General features: G+C 41.3%; 1 protein-coding gene across 5 annotated transcripts in view; it reads right to left on the reverse strand.

The window, feature by feature from the left end:
- Positions 1-244: 244 nt before the first annotated feature.
- nf1b (neurofibromin 1b) overlaps positions 245-14,914 on the reverse strand; it is a 77,116-nt gene continuing 62,446 nt past the window's right edge. For 2 of the 5 annotated variants that reach the window (XM_035780675.2, XM_035780674.2), the window contains 16 exons: positions 14,690-14,751; positions 14,132-14,273; positions 13,612-13,713; positions 13,125-13,265; positions 12,842-12,968; positions 12,634-12,765; positions 11,834-11,969; positions 11,533-11,690; positions 11,192-11,314; positions 10,958-11,079; positions 10,703-10,803; positions 9,478-9,620; positions 9,319-9,365; positions 9,018-9,234; positions 7,708-7,825; positions 245-4,982 (listed from right to left, as the gene is read on the reverse strand). In XM_035780675.2, the coding sequence (XP_035636568.1) occupies positions 4,823-4,982; positions 7,708-7,825; positions 9,018-9,234; positions 9,319-9,365; positions 9,478-9,620; positions 10,703-10,803; positions 10,958-11,079; positions 11,192-11,314; positions 11,533-11,690; positions 11,834-11,969; positions 12,634-12,765; positions 12,842-12,968; positions 13,125-13,265; positions 13,612-13,713; positions 14,132-14,273; positions 14,690-14,751 (2,031 nt within the window). In that variant the 3' untranslated portion in view covers positions 245-4,822. The remainder of the gene's footprint in view (positions 4,983-7,707; positions 7,826-9,017; positions 9,235-9,318; positions 9,366-9,477; positions 9,621-10,702; positions 10,804-10,957; positions 11,080-11,191; positions 11,315-11,532; positions 11,691-11,833; positions 11,970-12,633; positions 12,766-12,841; positions 12,969-13,124; positions 13,266-13,611; positions 13,714-14,131; positions 14,274-14,689; positions 14,752-14,914) is intronic. The other 3 variants (XM_035780678.2, XM_035780677.2, XM_035780676.2) reach the window with 2 other exon arrangements.

Consider the following 14,914-nt stretch of genomic DNA (forward strand, 5'->3'; position numbering starts at 1 on the left):
GTAGAAATAGAGGGGTTGGGTTTTAGTCATAATTCTGATTTTTGTGGCTGTGGTAACTAGTGACGGCCGGATTCATGCGCATGCTGATGAGCATAATGGCGGAGTGGCAGGTAGTCTACACCTTTTATTTTACTATTAATGACAATGAGGTGCAGAGGTAGAGGTTAGTTATTTTTTAAATAATAAATTAAACAACCATCAAAAGCACACAAATGCTATGATCTACAAGTTTGACACCAGCAGCCAAAGTTTGGACAGAAATGATTTATTAGGGCAACATCTGTAAATGTCAGATGAGGACAGCAACCGATCATACAGTGGAGGTTTTAGAGTACACAGTCATCTATATCCTCGATTTAATCCTTTATTTTCCTCAATATATTTAATGACACAATGCAGTGACATGATGGAGAGAGGTTATCATTACTAACACTAGAATCATTCAATGTGTATGTTTTACATGTACAGCAACTAACTGCTTTACAAAAAGCTAAATAATACAATATATCATCACATGTATTTACAGTGTAGTAAATATACCTTTATCAATTTTTACACAAAATTATTTACAGAGGTGGAGCTTACTGCATAAAACACGAGGGAAAGAAACAGTAAAACAGTGGCCAATGGTTAAAAATATTTTGCATAACCTTGAGATGTGTGCCAAATTAGGAGATATCACACCAGTGCAAGACACAATTGACTTCAGTTGAGAATTATGAAAACCTACAATACATTTACAGAGAGTTCAGTCGACCTTTAGGATGACAGTTTCTGCTCCCAATACTTTTGTCTGTTAAATGGTGTGATAACAGGTGGTAGGGTGCTCTGCATCAAAAACTTTTCAGCTATCATTTCTATACTTTACCATCTTAAAAGGAAGACCAATTGGCCATTACTGTATATTAAAGCAATGTTTGAGGAGAAAAGCTGTTTTGACATTGTTTTATCCTTGCATTGAACAAAGTGGTTAACTGCTATCTATAATACTGTCTCCCCTGAGCTACTGCTAGTACATTTTAGAGCCTTTAAGTGACCATTTTCAATTTCACATGAACAGACAAATGTTCAATTCACTCAAATTAGGACAATTCTTTTCAGTTCTTTAAAGTGGCACATTTCCATGCCGTAAAAGCAAGGCAAACACATTCCCTCTGGCCTACCCTTTATGAAGAGACACTGAGAAAGAGAGATCCATTGAATATACAAAGTGTGCTCTGTCTGGTTTACACTGTAAAATAAATACAAATAAAATCAGTTGGTTGGGTTTATCCTTCAAAGCATATGAGCTAGAAACAGAGATCTGTAGTTCCTAAAGTCTAATGAGGCCAGAACAAAATACGTTTTTTACAATACACACATCATAGCATATTATGAAGAATGCTGTGGTTATAATTATCGTTAACTGTACAAAAAGCACATACAAAAAGAAAACATGGTTTGCATTGATTCATAGCTTGTTCCATCTCTCTTTCACTACTTGAATCATCTCTCACCCCCATATGAAAGCTAAGTTGTGGATTAGTACATTAGACTTCTCTCGGAGGACTGTTTATCAAACACAGTAGTTTCCGAGTTTGTGTGTGTACTATATTGCAGTTCCTAAACTTTGGTTTCCTTTCATCTTTTGAAATGTTGTGTTTGGTAAACTTGTTCCATTTGACTTCTAAAAACATATTTTTTTTCCCTTTTCATGATGAGGAACTGCTTCTTCTTGACATAGCCTCCTGATTCAAGTATATTAACATTTGTAAACAAAATCTAGGCATTTGGAATCAACTTCATTACACAAGGTTCATTACCTCTCAACAGCACCAACACACTTTGATTTTGGAAAAAACTAAGTGTGCACATTGTTCATTTTCTTGTGGTCATCATGTCCAAACTAAACCAGATTAATAGAATAAGAAAATAAATGTAGGGTTGAGCATGGTTGTTGATTGTTAAAATGTCTGGATGTAGGTGAAAAACTAAAACTGTGTCAGTTTTCATATCCTCCCTTCCCCCATCTCTATACACCGACTCCTACTCAGTTTACATAATTCATTTAATGCACACGCTGGCCTTCGCAAAAGCAAGTCAAAAATGTCTAATGGAATTGTGTTTGACCCCAGGATTAACATCAATGTTAACAAGCACACTTAAGAAAAATTCTGAAGGATTTGGCACAAGCTTCCAAAACAACCATGACTTCAGCGAGACTCCGTGTATGGCACTGGTTGGTTTCTTGGTACACAACCTCAAACAGCAGAAATTAGGAACCAAGACTCCACGAGGAAATTGAATAGTGTGACCAGAGAACTCCTCTGCTGCCTAACAAACTGCACCATGTTGTTAGAGAAAGGAACGTCTCTGTTTGCCACACGTCTATCTGTGCAAGGCCTACTGGACCAACTGCAAAGGCTGAGAGAAAGTCAACAATGACAAAACTACCGAACGGATTTGCCAGTCTTTGGTGCAGCATCCCAGGACCTGCCGCACTGCATCATGGAACTGACCCCTATGTCTGCCTAAACCTTTACACATGCCACACTACGGACTAATGAGGGGAAGACAATGGCAAAAGGGCCAATAACACCCTGTACAGCTGTACTCCCAATACACACAGTTCTATCTGCGAACAGACACCCTAACCATAGTCTCAATCCCGCGCAAAGTTATTTTTTGGCATTATTTCCTTATGCTGATTTTAAACATGGAGAACACTATTCAGCAGGTGTGTGTCTTGAGGTGATTAATTACAACCATAGTTTAATTAATCCATATTTCAAATCTCAAAATTTTCAAATTAAATCAGACTTTTGCAATGATAAAATTCAAAGCTCACTAAAACAAATCACAACTATGTCATTGTAATTACTATATAACAAATACCTTATTGTACTATTTACATCATAAACAGGGACAGATTTACTAAAGCTTTTGAACCAGAACATAATTGGCACCAATTTCCTTAAAACAAAGATAAAAACAAACATAAAAGCCATCACTGTTCTGACTTCAACTTCACTCTTGACAAAACAGGTGCAACATTTGCACTTACTCAGCAAATCTGGTCCCTAGTGTCATGGAATTTGTGTGTGAATACTTGTTTTGACAAGAGGTACCGAATGTTAATGTTTTACATAAATATTTAACCATACAAGGCAATTACCAGGCAGCATATTAATAATGCCTGTATGCTTGTCATTCATAAGGTATTGTTTACAATACTCAACTGTATATATAAATATACATTTATGCAGAGTAACCATCTACACTACCTTTAATGCTGTATGAAGCAATTTTTTCATTTCATTATAAACATCTGAAAACCCTAGAAAAGGCACACAATGAACAAAACAACCTCCCAAGTTTATGGTTTGTATGCGTTTACAGTAAATTGGGGCAAGAATGAAACAAATATTACTGAGAAAGACTACCACTATAGATATATTTCAAATCTCAAAGCTAAGGACAATCTCAAATGTCCAATCCAAATTTCCGACATAGGCCAATATCTATTCCTGTTTTCTAGATTTTCCTCCTTTACTTTCCTTGACATAGTGATATAAAACGTGAATAGGGTGCTGATTAAAAGCAAAAGCTCTGAAACCTGCAGGGCTGCTGTCCTCCAACACCAGAGTGGCCCACCTGGCAGGTTAGCGTTTTTCCCATCACAAATCTAGTTCTAGAGGCACAGCCACAAAATCATCAAATCTAGCACTAAGTTTCCATGATTTGTTGTACAATATAGCCAATTTTGACTTTACAGCTGGGCTATCTAAGGGGAAAATCGTTCAGTTCTGCCTCTAGGACAAGACTTATGACAATAAACATCAACCTGCCGCCTAGTTGGCCCTCTGACTTTCATGTGGGAATAAAAATACTGCCTAACAGAAATCCCCACAGCTTTGACAATCACTAATCAATAAAGACACATGGCTTGGCCATCATTAGATTGTCCCCGACACAGCTCAAAACAGGGCCAATTGATAGTCCAGCCCCCAATAACACAGTAAACCACTAATGTCTGTTGTTGGTCATGCTTTTCACAGATGTTGCTACTACAGGAGGGTTTAGGGTATTCAGCAATTTCCTCCACAATGGTGTGTGTGTGTGTCAGGGTAGTGCTCTCCCTCTGTAGCGTCTCTCTGGTGGGTGAGAGGGATCCCTTTCCTCAACGCTGGGTCCCAAGGCACAATGCCTCTTCATGGCCATGTGTCCCAATGAGATGCACTATTTGAGATGCATCTGCAGCTTGTCCTTTGATGTCGTTCAGCCCCATTGGCAAAGCTCTCTCAACTTGAAGAAAAATGTCCTACTAACACCACTTAGAAAAGACACAAAAAAAAAGCGTACAAGCATGTTGAATTACAGAAAATTGTGCAAATCACAGAAATGGTCTTCTCGTAATACTTTGTCATTATGAAACAAAAATTAAAACCAGAAAGAAGCAAGACAACAAAATGGCTTCAGACACAATGTTCCCTACTTTTACTGCTGTGTTGTCAATGTTAATTCTTTCTTTCAATTTATGCTGTTTTAAAAAAAGGTTTCCGATGTGACAAAAATACACAAAACATAATAACCGCCAGACTCTTTCTCAATGACATCTCATACACTGACTGTTTCATAAACAAAACTGCATCATATTCAGAGTTCTTGATCGTCAAGCAAATATGGCTGACTGGACAGTTTAGGGTAAAAAAAACACAAAAAAAACAACGGAAACTGAGGAGAATCAAGGCTGAGAAAGATAGAACGAGAGATAGAAAGAGAGAGGAGAGTTGGAGTAAAAGTGCAGCATGATGACTGGCGTGGGCGACCCCAGTAAGGGGTCCTAGTGGTGGGCCTCTCTCATACGATCTTCTTGATGCTGGGCCGTTTGAAGCTGCCTGCACTGCGCTGCTTCTGCACCTGGCTGGCAGAGCCATGGCGCGTGCGTCCGCTGTTGCAGTGACCCGTGGTCGGAGAGAGTTCCACATTCTCCTTGTCGATTCCTGCCGGAGGACACACGCCAAACACAGGCCATCAGGTATAATGTGTCACACTAATACATTACAATCTATTCTATAATTCTAAACGCTTTTAAGTTATCTACCTGAAAAACTAAATGTAATCTACCTTTATATGGCTATCAATACTGTGAAAAACACAGGGATTGTAAATCTACAAATCCAACACCAGGGGGAGCAGTGAACCAATGTAACCAATGGCTGAAAACAAATCCACCATTTCTGACCTAAGTGCCCCAACTTCTGCAATAGGATTGCTCTGTATTTTGAACAGTGGTGAACCATGAGGGCCATCAGGGAAGGCCTAAAGATTTATAAAAAATATATATACATTCTTTGAAATATATATATTTTTATTTCTATTTAAATCTTTAAAATAAATGTAATTATCTTCTGATTTCATCTCTTCAGTTTGTGTTGGAAAGAGAAGTGTTAACGGTGAGGAGAAAAAAAGATCCAATCAGGATTTTCTTTGGTGGTCTCGGAGTAGAAAAATCTAGCTAGCTCAGCCAGCCATTGGCTAAGTCTTAAAAAGCTGTACATAAAGGCCTCTACCAATCAACTATATTAGAGAATAATTTTCAGGTGCAAGCAGTAGTATCCCACACTAACGCCCAAAACACCTCTAGTGGCATTGCACAAAATGGTATGCAGCCTCACCACCCATACGTAGAATGTATGCACACATGACTGTAAGTCGCTTTGGATAAAAGCGTCTGCTAAATGGCATATATTATTATTATTATTATCTGGATGTGTGCAACAAAAGTTCAAAATTCACCTTTTCTGCTACCATTTCTGTCAAGCCATCTACGCATAGAATTTGATGCATACCTTCAAAAAATCCAATGTATGCACCACACAGAACCAGTGGTGTAAAGTACTTCAGTAAAAATACTTTAAAGTACTAAAGCCATTTTTTAGGGTACATCTGTAATACACTATTTATAATTGACAACTTTTACTTCACTACATTTCTAAAGAAAATTATGTACTTTTTAATCGATACATTTTCTCTGACACCCAAAAGTACTCATTACATTTTGATTGATTAACAGAAGAGGAAAATAATAAAATTCACACACTTATCAAGAGAAAAACCCTGGTCATTCCTACTGCCTCTGATCTAGCGGACTCACTAAACACAAATGCTTCATTTGTAAATGATGTCTGTGTTGGAGTGTGCCTCTAGGTATTTATAAATACAATTAAAAATAGAAAATTGTGCCATCTGGTTCGCTTAATATAATGAATTTTAAATGATTTATACTTTTACTTTTGATACTTAAGTATATTTTAGCAATTACATGTACTTTTAATAAAGTATATTTAAATCCAAATACTTTGAGACTGACTCAAGTAGTATTTTACTAGGTGACTCACTTTTACTTTAGTCATTTTCTATTAAAGTATCTTTACCTTCACTCAAATGTAACTATTGGGTACTTTTTCCACCACTGCACAGAACGCACTGCAACTGCCTCTGCAACTCAACTCAATGTTAGCTAGCTTGTGTTGTGGTAGTGTGACAATGTTAGCTAGCTTGTGTTGTGGTAGTGTGACAATGTTAGCTAGCTTGTGTTGTGGTAGTGTGACAATGTTAGCTAGCTTGTGTTGTGGTAGTGTTACAACGTTAGCTAGCTTGTGTTGTGGTAGTGTTACAACGGCGACAGCGGCTGTTTTCAATTTGAAGGTAAATGTTGTTGCTAATTCGTTAATATTCCCCATTTCAAGATTAACTCAAATTATCATCTGGTGAGTGGCACCGTTTTTGGTTGCGGCTCGCTTGCTGTCCATCTATTTTAAAATAATGACTGTAAAACAGTGTTGCATTTAAACTTTAGATCACCGGTTAGTGTGATGAACGTGGAAGTAATAGCTGGTTTGTTAATTTCATTTTTTAAATGAAATGGTTGTGCTTTTGTATTGTTCTGATTTCATGGGGCCTACTAGAGTGAATGGGCTGCTAATAGCCTGTATCATCCATGTCTGTGTTTCACCAAAACTCTCTCCTTCAGCGCCATGGAGTGCACAGGTATGACGGTCGCTGTCCGTTCAGCACCACGAGCCTGTCAACTTTTTTTTATTTTTTGTAATTTTTTTACCTTTATTTTACTAGGCAAGTCAGTTAAGAACAAATTCTTATTTTCAATGACGGCCTAGGAACAGTGGGTTAACTGCCTGTTCAGGGGCAGAACGACAGATTTGTACCTTGTCAGCTTTGATGCTAGCTAGCTAGGTTGTCGTCGCTATTGGTGATAGTGGTGTTAGGTTGTGTAAACAGTGTGTTTTTGGTTTTGCTGGTTACATTATTTAATGCTTTGTGTTATGTTGTGTCCACTGTCCATGCTGGTTCTGTCTCTGTGTGTGCGGGAGCCCAAAGCGCTGCCAGGCCTACTTGATTCATTCATAATATCATCAAAAAGCATTGCTCCTCCTTCACTACAACTAGAATGGTTTGACTACAGAAGATGTGTCGGGCGCATTAAGAGATGCTATGTTTTCCGTTCTTTTCTTGATTTTGATACAACGTATTGGAAGATTTTTTTGTCCCTCTGAAGTCCTAGGTTCTATAGTCAAGGTTCGCCACTGGTTTTGTTCAAACAGGACATACGGTGTATGGGCATTGAAACATGATGTACATCAACTTCCATCACAAATACTCGTAGTGCTGTTGGGCTTTGTGATGGGCCTCTGCTACCCCACACACCTCTGAGAGGCTGTGCCGTGTGCCTGGGAGTGAGGAGCAGCATGGGGAGGAGGGGCTGTAATACCTGGCCGGACGTGGTGTGGGGCGAAAACAGCAGACTTAGAGCAAGGCAGAGAAGCTTCACAGACACAGAGTGGGAAAGAAACAGGAGTGAGTGTCCAGGGCAACCCAAAAAGAGGAATGACATCAAACAAAGAGCAACATGATTAACAAAAACAACACTTAACCCAACTTAACAAAGGAGTGACAGAAATAAATCATGAGAAAAGTGATATGAAAAAAAGGGGGCTCATTCTTTCATCCAAATAGTGGCATAGCAGAAATGAAACATTCCTTAAATTAAGAAAACAAATAATGAAACATTTCCAAAAGTATAAAATTGAATAAATGGTTAAGACATACAGTATGACATTACAATACATAAATAAGTTGTTACCACTAATGCACATATTATAGGCTGAAACACTATTTGCCCATTGCAGCTCTATAGTTTAATTGTATCCATCATTTTGGGGGGCACCACCTTGGGGGACATCAAACGGGACAAAGTTGGAGATCGTCTACAAACTACACTGCATCCAGCACATCAAATGAGGCAAAAGTAAAGTGAACAAAAACATGAAATGGGATGTCTATGATGAACACTAAATAATAAAAGGGTTAGAGAGAGAATCAGCTGTACACATGGTCCAAGTTGGTGAACCCACCATGTAACGTTACATATAAACTGGGTGGTTCGAGCCCTGAATGCTGATTGGCTGACAGCCGTGGTATATCAGACTGTATACCACGGGTATAACCAAACATTTATTTTTACTGATCGAATTACGTTGGTAACCAGTTTATAATAGCAATAAGGCACCTCAGGGGTTTGTGGTATATGACCAATATACCACGGTTAAGGGATGTATCAACGCACTCCGTGTTGCGTCGTGCAGTAGAACAGCCCTTAGCTGTTGTTTATTGGCCATATACCACACCCCCTTGGGCCTTATTGCTTAAATATAGTGGATGGAACTTTTCAGGTGAGGTTGAATTCAGTGGGAAATGGATGGATACTTTATATTTCTCTTTAATTCTATGTATTCGTTAGTGCATGTTGAGACTCTTGATTGGTCAAATGGAAAGACCTAACATGCCAGAATATTATTATGATGACGACAAAACGCAAATAGTTCAAAGGTCTATTTAGTTTGCGATGGAGGCTACTGTAAAGCATCACAGCTAGTTCATTTGAAAGAATAAAAACTGTTGAGAGAAGGGCTAGATTTGGCTATCTGTGTGTGTGTGTACTGTATGTGTGTGCAGACCTGGGGAGTGCTGGGAGGTGGCCAGTGAGGTCATGGAGTTGGAGAGATTGAGGTTGGCTGTGATGCTGAGCTGGCTCTGGCCCGGCGGGGGGTAGGGCGACGTGGGCGTACGCAGACACTCCTCGCTCGTCTCCTCGTCGATCCCCGGCAGATACGTGTCAATCAAAGCATCCAGGAATTTCACTATCAGCTCAGCATAGTCCGGGATCTGGGTTTGCTGTGTGCACAGCAGAATGGAAAGGAAGTTAAACAGACAATAAACCTTCCATACTCTAAAGAGGCAAACGATTTGTCTGCTCACCTTTGAGAAGGGCCCAGCGAATCTCCATAGACCATTAAACCCAAAGCCTGAGAGAGAAAGTGAAGAAACGACAATTAATAAATGGACATTTTCACCACAGAACCCATAGTTCTAACTGTAATGGTGTGTGGAGAGGGGGAGGAGTGGGTGCACTCTCACTTTGTAGGTAGGAGGGCTGGTACAGGGGGGGTGACTCCTCATGGTAAACCACACTCTGCACGATGCCATGGATGGGGTTTAGGAGGTTAGGGTCCTGGCACAGTGAGAGGAGGGTGTTGATCTTCGAGTCCAGCAGGTTGTGACTGGAAAGAAGACCACAACATGATATGAAGGCTTGTGTACACACTAACAGGAATATACAGTACAAGTGAAAAGTTTGGACACACCTACTCATTCAAGACCTTTTCTTTATTTTCTAAATTGATGGAGTTTTTTTGTTCTAAATTGTTCTAAATTGTATTTGAATTTAAATTTAAACAATTTAAATTGTTCTAAATTGTATAATAATAGTAAAGACATCACAACTATTAAATAACACATACGGAATCTTGTAGTAACCAAATAGGTGTTAAACAAATCCAAATATATTTTCGATTTTTCAAAGTAGCCATCCTGCACCCTGACGACAGCTTTGCACTCTTGGCATTCTCTCAACCAGCTTCATGAGGTAGTCACCTGGCATGCATTTTCATTAACAGGTGTGCCTTGTTAAAAGTTTGTTTGTGGAATATCTTTCCTTCTTAATGTGTTTGAGACAATCAGTTGTGTTGTGACAAGGGAGGTATACAGAAGATAGCCCTATTTGGTAAAAGACCAAGTCCATACTATGTCAAGAAAAGCTCAAATAAGCAAAGAGAAACAACAGTACATCATTACTTTAAGACATGAAGGTCAGTCAACCTGGAAAATGTCAAGAACTTTGAAAGTTTCTTCGAGTACAGTTGCAAAACCATCATGAAACTGGCTCTCATGAGGACCGCCTCAGGAAAGGAGGAGGCCTTCATGGTCAAATTGCTGCAAAGAAACCACTACTAAAGGACACCAATAATAAGAAGAGACTTGCTTGAGCAAAGAAACACGAGCAATGGACATTAGACCAGTGGAAATCTGTCCTTTGGTTTATGAGTCCAAATTTGAGATTTTTGGTTCCAACAGCCATGTCTTTGTGAGACGCAGAGTAGGTGAATGGATGATCTCCACATGTGTGGCTCCCACCGTGATGCATGGAGAATTTATTTCATAGTTTTGATGTCTTCACTATTATTCTACAATGTAGAAAATAGTAAAAATAAAGAAAAAACCTTGAATGAGTAGGTGTCCAAACTTTAGACTGGTACTGTATGTATTTGTTCATGGCTTTATTGTGTTGAAATGAAACACTTACACAACTGGAAAGACCCTAGGGAAGACAACACTAGCTTCAGCTAAAAACTCGTAGAGGATTCTCTGGTCAAAATCATCTGTTGTATTCTTCACCAACGTAGCCTGTAGCATAGAGGCAAGACAGGAAGGAACAGTGAGATCCTTTACACCAGCATGTTAGAAATAGGCACAAACTAATGACGAGGAACTGTGAGAGAGGGAGTTTAAAAGAGAGAGAGACAGAGGTGGAGGAGGAGAGCTGAGCGAGTGGTCTCACCAGGACCGTGAGCAGCAGAGCCTGGATCTTGGGGTCTGTGAGAACCTCTTCATCCAGCAGCACGTTGGACTCCGACACAGACACCTTCCTCAGGGTGTGGTGGGAGATTCTTTGGGTCGATTCTGTGGGATGGAGAGAGAGAGACACATGAGTCAGTGTCAAACCTCTAGCATCCCTGCCACAAACATGTAAGTGTCAGGTGAACAGGAGACAGACACTGACCTGGACACTCACCTATTTCATAATCGTTCTCCGCCACCCTCCTCATCTTTGGTGGCGTAGTGATGCCAGACTCCATATCTGGCCTCTTTGGTGCTTTGTTGTCTGATATCAAGTGATCAAAACTCTTCCTAGTGCCTGGTGAGCCAGCATAGAAAAATACATGATGGCCATATTATCACACAGGTCAATTCACTTAAACACTAACAATACCTAAAATAGCACAGACCTGGTGGATCCTCTATGGATATCTTGGCCATCATGTCTATACAGGCTAACTCCCTCTGACCAGTTCCCTCTTGATAAAACGCTTCTGTTGATCTCCAGCAGTGCAGAATGATTGACAGGTGTCTTACCCAGCAGTTTCTTAGTGTTTGCCTGGGAAGGCTGGCCCATGTCCAGGCTCATGGACTTGCGTGTGCGGGGGCTGATCTGCCCCACCGAGGAGTAGTGAGCCACTAGGTAGCGTTCTGACACCTTGGGGGATGTCCACGGCTGACTCTCCCGAAGAGTCCTGACACAGGAGAGAAAAACAAAACATTCATGAAAGTTGAACACATATTGTCCCTACAATTCCTTTTTGACATTGTACAATACAGAGAGCTGAAACTAATCTTCAGTCAGCTGTTCTGTCAGCAGGCAGCCCTGTAGACTCACCTGCAGCAGGGGTCGCTGTGGTGCACAGAGTACGTGTCCATGGGAACATTCTCCATGGTAACTTCCGAGAGGAGCAGGGACTTCCTGTGCTTGAGGCTACAGCGGCTGCGGACCTCTTCTGAAACAGTGAGGAGAGCTACACACACAGACAGGCGTCATTTCAGTACGAGATCAGTGTGTTTTCTACGCAGAAACCGTTGGCATGCAAATTAAGAAAATCAACGAAAATCTGCGCCGCCCGGGAGGCCGGAACGAAAATCACTTTTGTTTAAAGTCAATATGAACATGGGCATCCTGAAGATGCAAGACACTCTAATAATAAAATCAATCAATAGCCTCCCGGGTGGCGCAGTGGTCTAAGGCACTGCATCGTTCGAGCCCAGGCTGTTGCAGGCGGTGCACAATTGGTCCAGGGTTTGGCCAGCAGGGATATCCTTGTCTCGTCGCACACTAGCGATGGCCCGGGTGCAGTGCACGCTGACCAGGTCGCTAGGTGCACGGTGTTTCCTCCGACACATTGGTGCGGCTGGCTTCCGGTTTGGATGCGCACTGTGTCAAGAAGCAGTTGGGTTGGGTTGTGTTGTGTTTCGGAGGACGCATGGCTCTCAACTTTCGCCTCTCCGAGTCCGTACGGGAGTTGCAGCGATGAGACAAGACAGTAACTACTAACAATTGGATACCACGAAATTGGGGAGAAAATGAGAAAATGTTTTTTTTTATATATATTTTTTTATAAATAAAAATGTATCAATCATAAATATTCGTAGTATGGCTTCATTGAGGATCCCTCCTGAACTCACCTGCCAGGTAGGCCACACTCTGGGTGTTCACCTCAAACTTGTCACAGTTGAGGTGTTTTCCCACCAGGGCTAGCAGTGTGTGGAGAATCCGGATGGTCCGCGCCACTGTGTTGGGGGAGGGGTGTCTGTACCCTGGACAGAGACGTGATTGGTTAGAGAAAGAGCTCAACCATGCCGACCCAATGCTTAGACACCCCCGCCTACTTACCTTTCAACAGGTGACCCACTAGTGCAAAGTTGAAGTTGGAATTGAAGTTGAGGCCCACAAAGTGGTCCATCTGTTTACAGTGCCACTCCAGAGGCTTCCTGATCTCCATAAACACCTCCTCTGGACTCTACAGGGGAAAATAGGGGAAGATAGGGTTGACATGTTTTTGTAAATAATTAACTCAAAGTGAAACTGAGAAGACCTAGCCAAAAAAAGTGTGAATGTTTGAGCTGAAGGTTTGTGGAAGAACATCCCTTTGAAAAGTTGTCTGTGTGTTTAGTACCTTGTCGTTGAAGACCCTGAGGCTGTCCAGTGTGTGAAGGTTCTGCTCCAGCAGGGCGGTGCCGGCAGAGTAGAGGTTGACCTCGTCCAGCTGGAGCACAGCCACGGCCACCCAGAACAGAGCCTTGTGCATGGGGGAGTCCTGGAGGAAACACAGAGGCTGTTATTTAGCCTCACCACTACTACCATCCAACACACACACAGGGCCCTGTGCGTAGGCGAGCCGCCAACAAACACACTTGCAGTCAGAGCGAGTCTCACACGACAATTTACTGCCACCATCTATCAGCAGCCTATTTACCACATACAGACAGGGCCAAAATAACTTCCCTCCTCTCTGCATGTCAGAAAGAGCTTTGGGTTCTACTTTTTAGAATGTGGTTCATACGCACACACACACACAAATAAGTTAGCTCACCAGAACATTTAATACATCCATCTCTTAAATTATCCCTTGAGATCGGCCATCTGTGTCTTCGTGTGTGTACCTTGTTGAGGAGAGGCTGCAGCTTGGTGAGAGCTATTACTGTGGCTTCTATCAACACCTGGCTGTTGTAGTTATCAGGTCCCTTTAGACAGCTCTCCAGACCCTATTGACAGACAGCAGGTCAATTCAGTCTGCGCAGCACAGGTTATGCTACACACAGCATCTTTCAACAGACAGACCCTAATGAGACAGGATCAGACACTGCTCCAGCATTCACAACTACTTCCAAAACTTGTAGCAGAATCTATTCAAAGACTTGCAACGTTCCCACGAGAGTAGAGGTCATGTCTGTAGATTTAGAACACCAATTGGCAGATAAAAAGTGCACGAGATGGAAGCACGGTTACTTGAAGTGATTAGATTCTATTTTGACAACAGCGCTGCTTTAAAAAAAAGAATTGCACTGACCATTGTCTTTTACAAGATACAGTACAGTCATTCAAGTGAGAATGAGATGCATGTCCTAATTCTATGTATGACAGAATGTAGTGAGGAACAGGGCAGAGTGATGGGACACAGACCCTGTCTATGCTGAGCAGGGGGCTGGCCTTGCTGAGGATCCTGATGATCTGTTTGATCTGGCCATGGGTCACCCTCTTACTGATGCAGCCAAACACCACCAGGGCTCTGGGCTGCAGGGACGGGTTGTACTGGAACGCAAACCTGACAGAGGGAGAGAAAAGGAGAGAGAGCGGATGAATACACAGACTACTTTCATACGCATGCCTTATGAAAGTCAGTCAAGTTGACAGCGGAAGGTAGCCTAGCGGTTAAGAGAGTTGGGCCAGTAACCGAAAAGGTCGCTGGTTCGAAACCCAGAGCCAACTAGGTGAAAAATCTGTCTATGTGCCCTTGAGCAAGGCACTTAACCCTAATTGCTCCTGTAAGTCACTCTGGATAAGCATGTATGCTAAATATCAAAATAAATATATATATCTTTTTAAATGTAAATGATCTGAAGCCTCTCTACATTGCTCTGACATTAGCACCAATAGTAATATAAGCATCAGAAAATTGATTTAGAGCAAACAGTGTGGTTGGTTCTGTTCATTAGAAGAGTGTAAATGTTGTTACCATACCTCTGAGCCAGCTCTGTCCACTGGTCCAGCCACTTACAGCCAGGGATATCCCTCATACAGGCCTTGTGGAAAAGAGGAAACAGTTTGAGCACATTCAAAAACTATTTTTGTTTGCTAGACTGGGCAAGTAGAATATTACATTTGGTTAGTGTTCACCCAGCATCTAGCATCACCCGGTACAGACAGTAGTTTCATAGAGACGATGGAATAATGAGTGACGATGTC

Source organism: Oncorhynchus keta, chromosome 11 (assembly GCF_023373465.1).
Source record: "Oncorhynchus keta strain PuntledgeMale-10-30-2019 chromosome 11, Oket_V2, whole genome shotgun sequence".
NCBI lineage: Eukaryota > Metazoa > Chordata > Actinopteri > Salmoniformes > Salmonidae > Oncorhynchus > Oncorhynchus keta.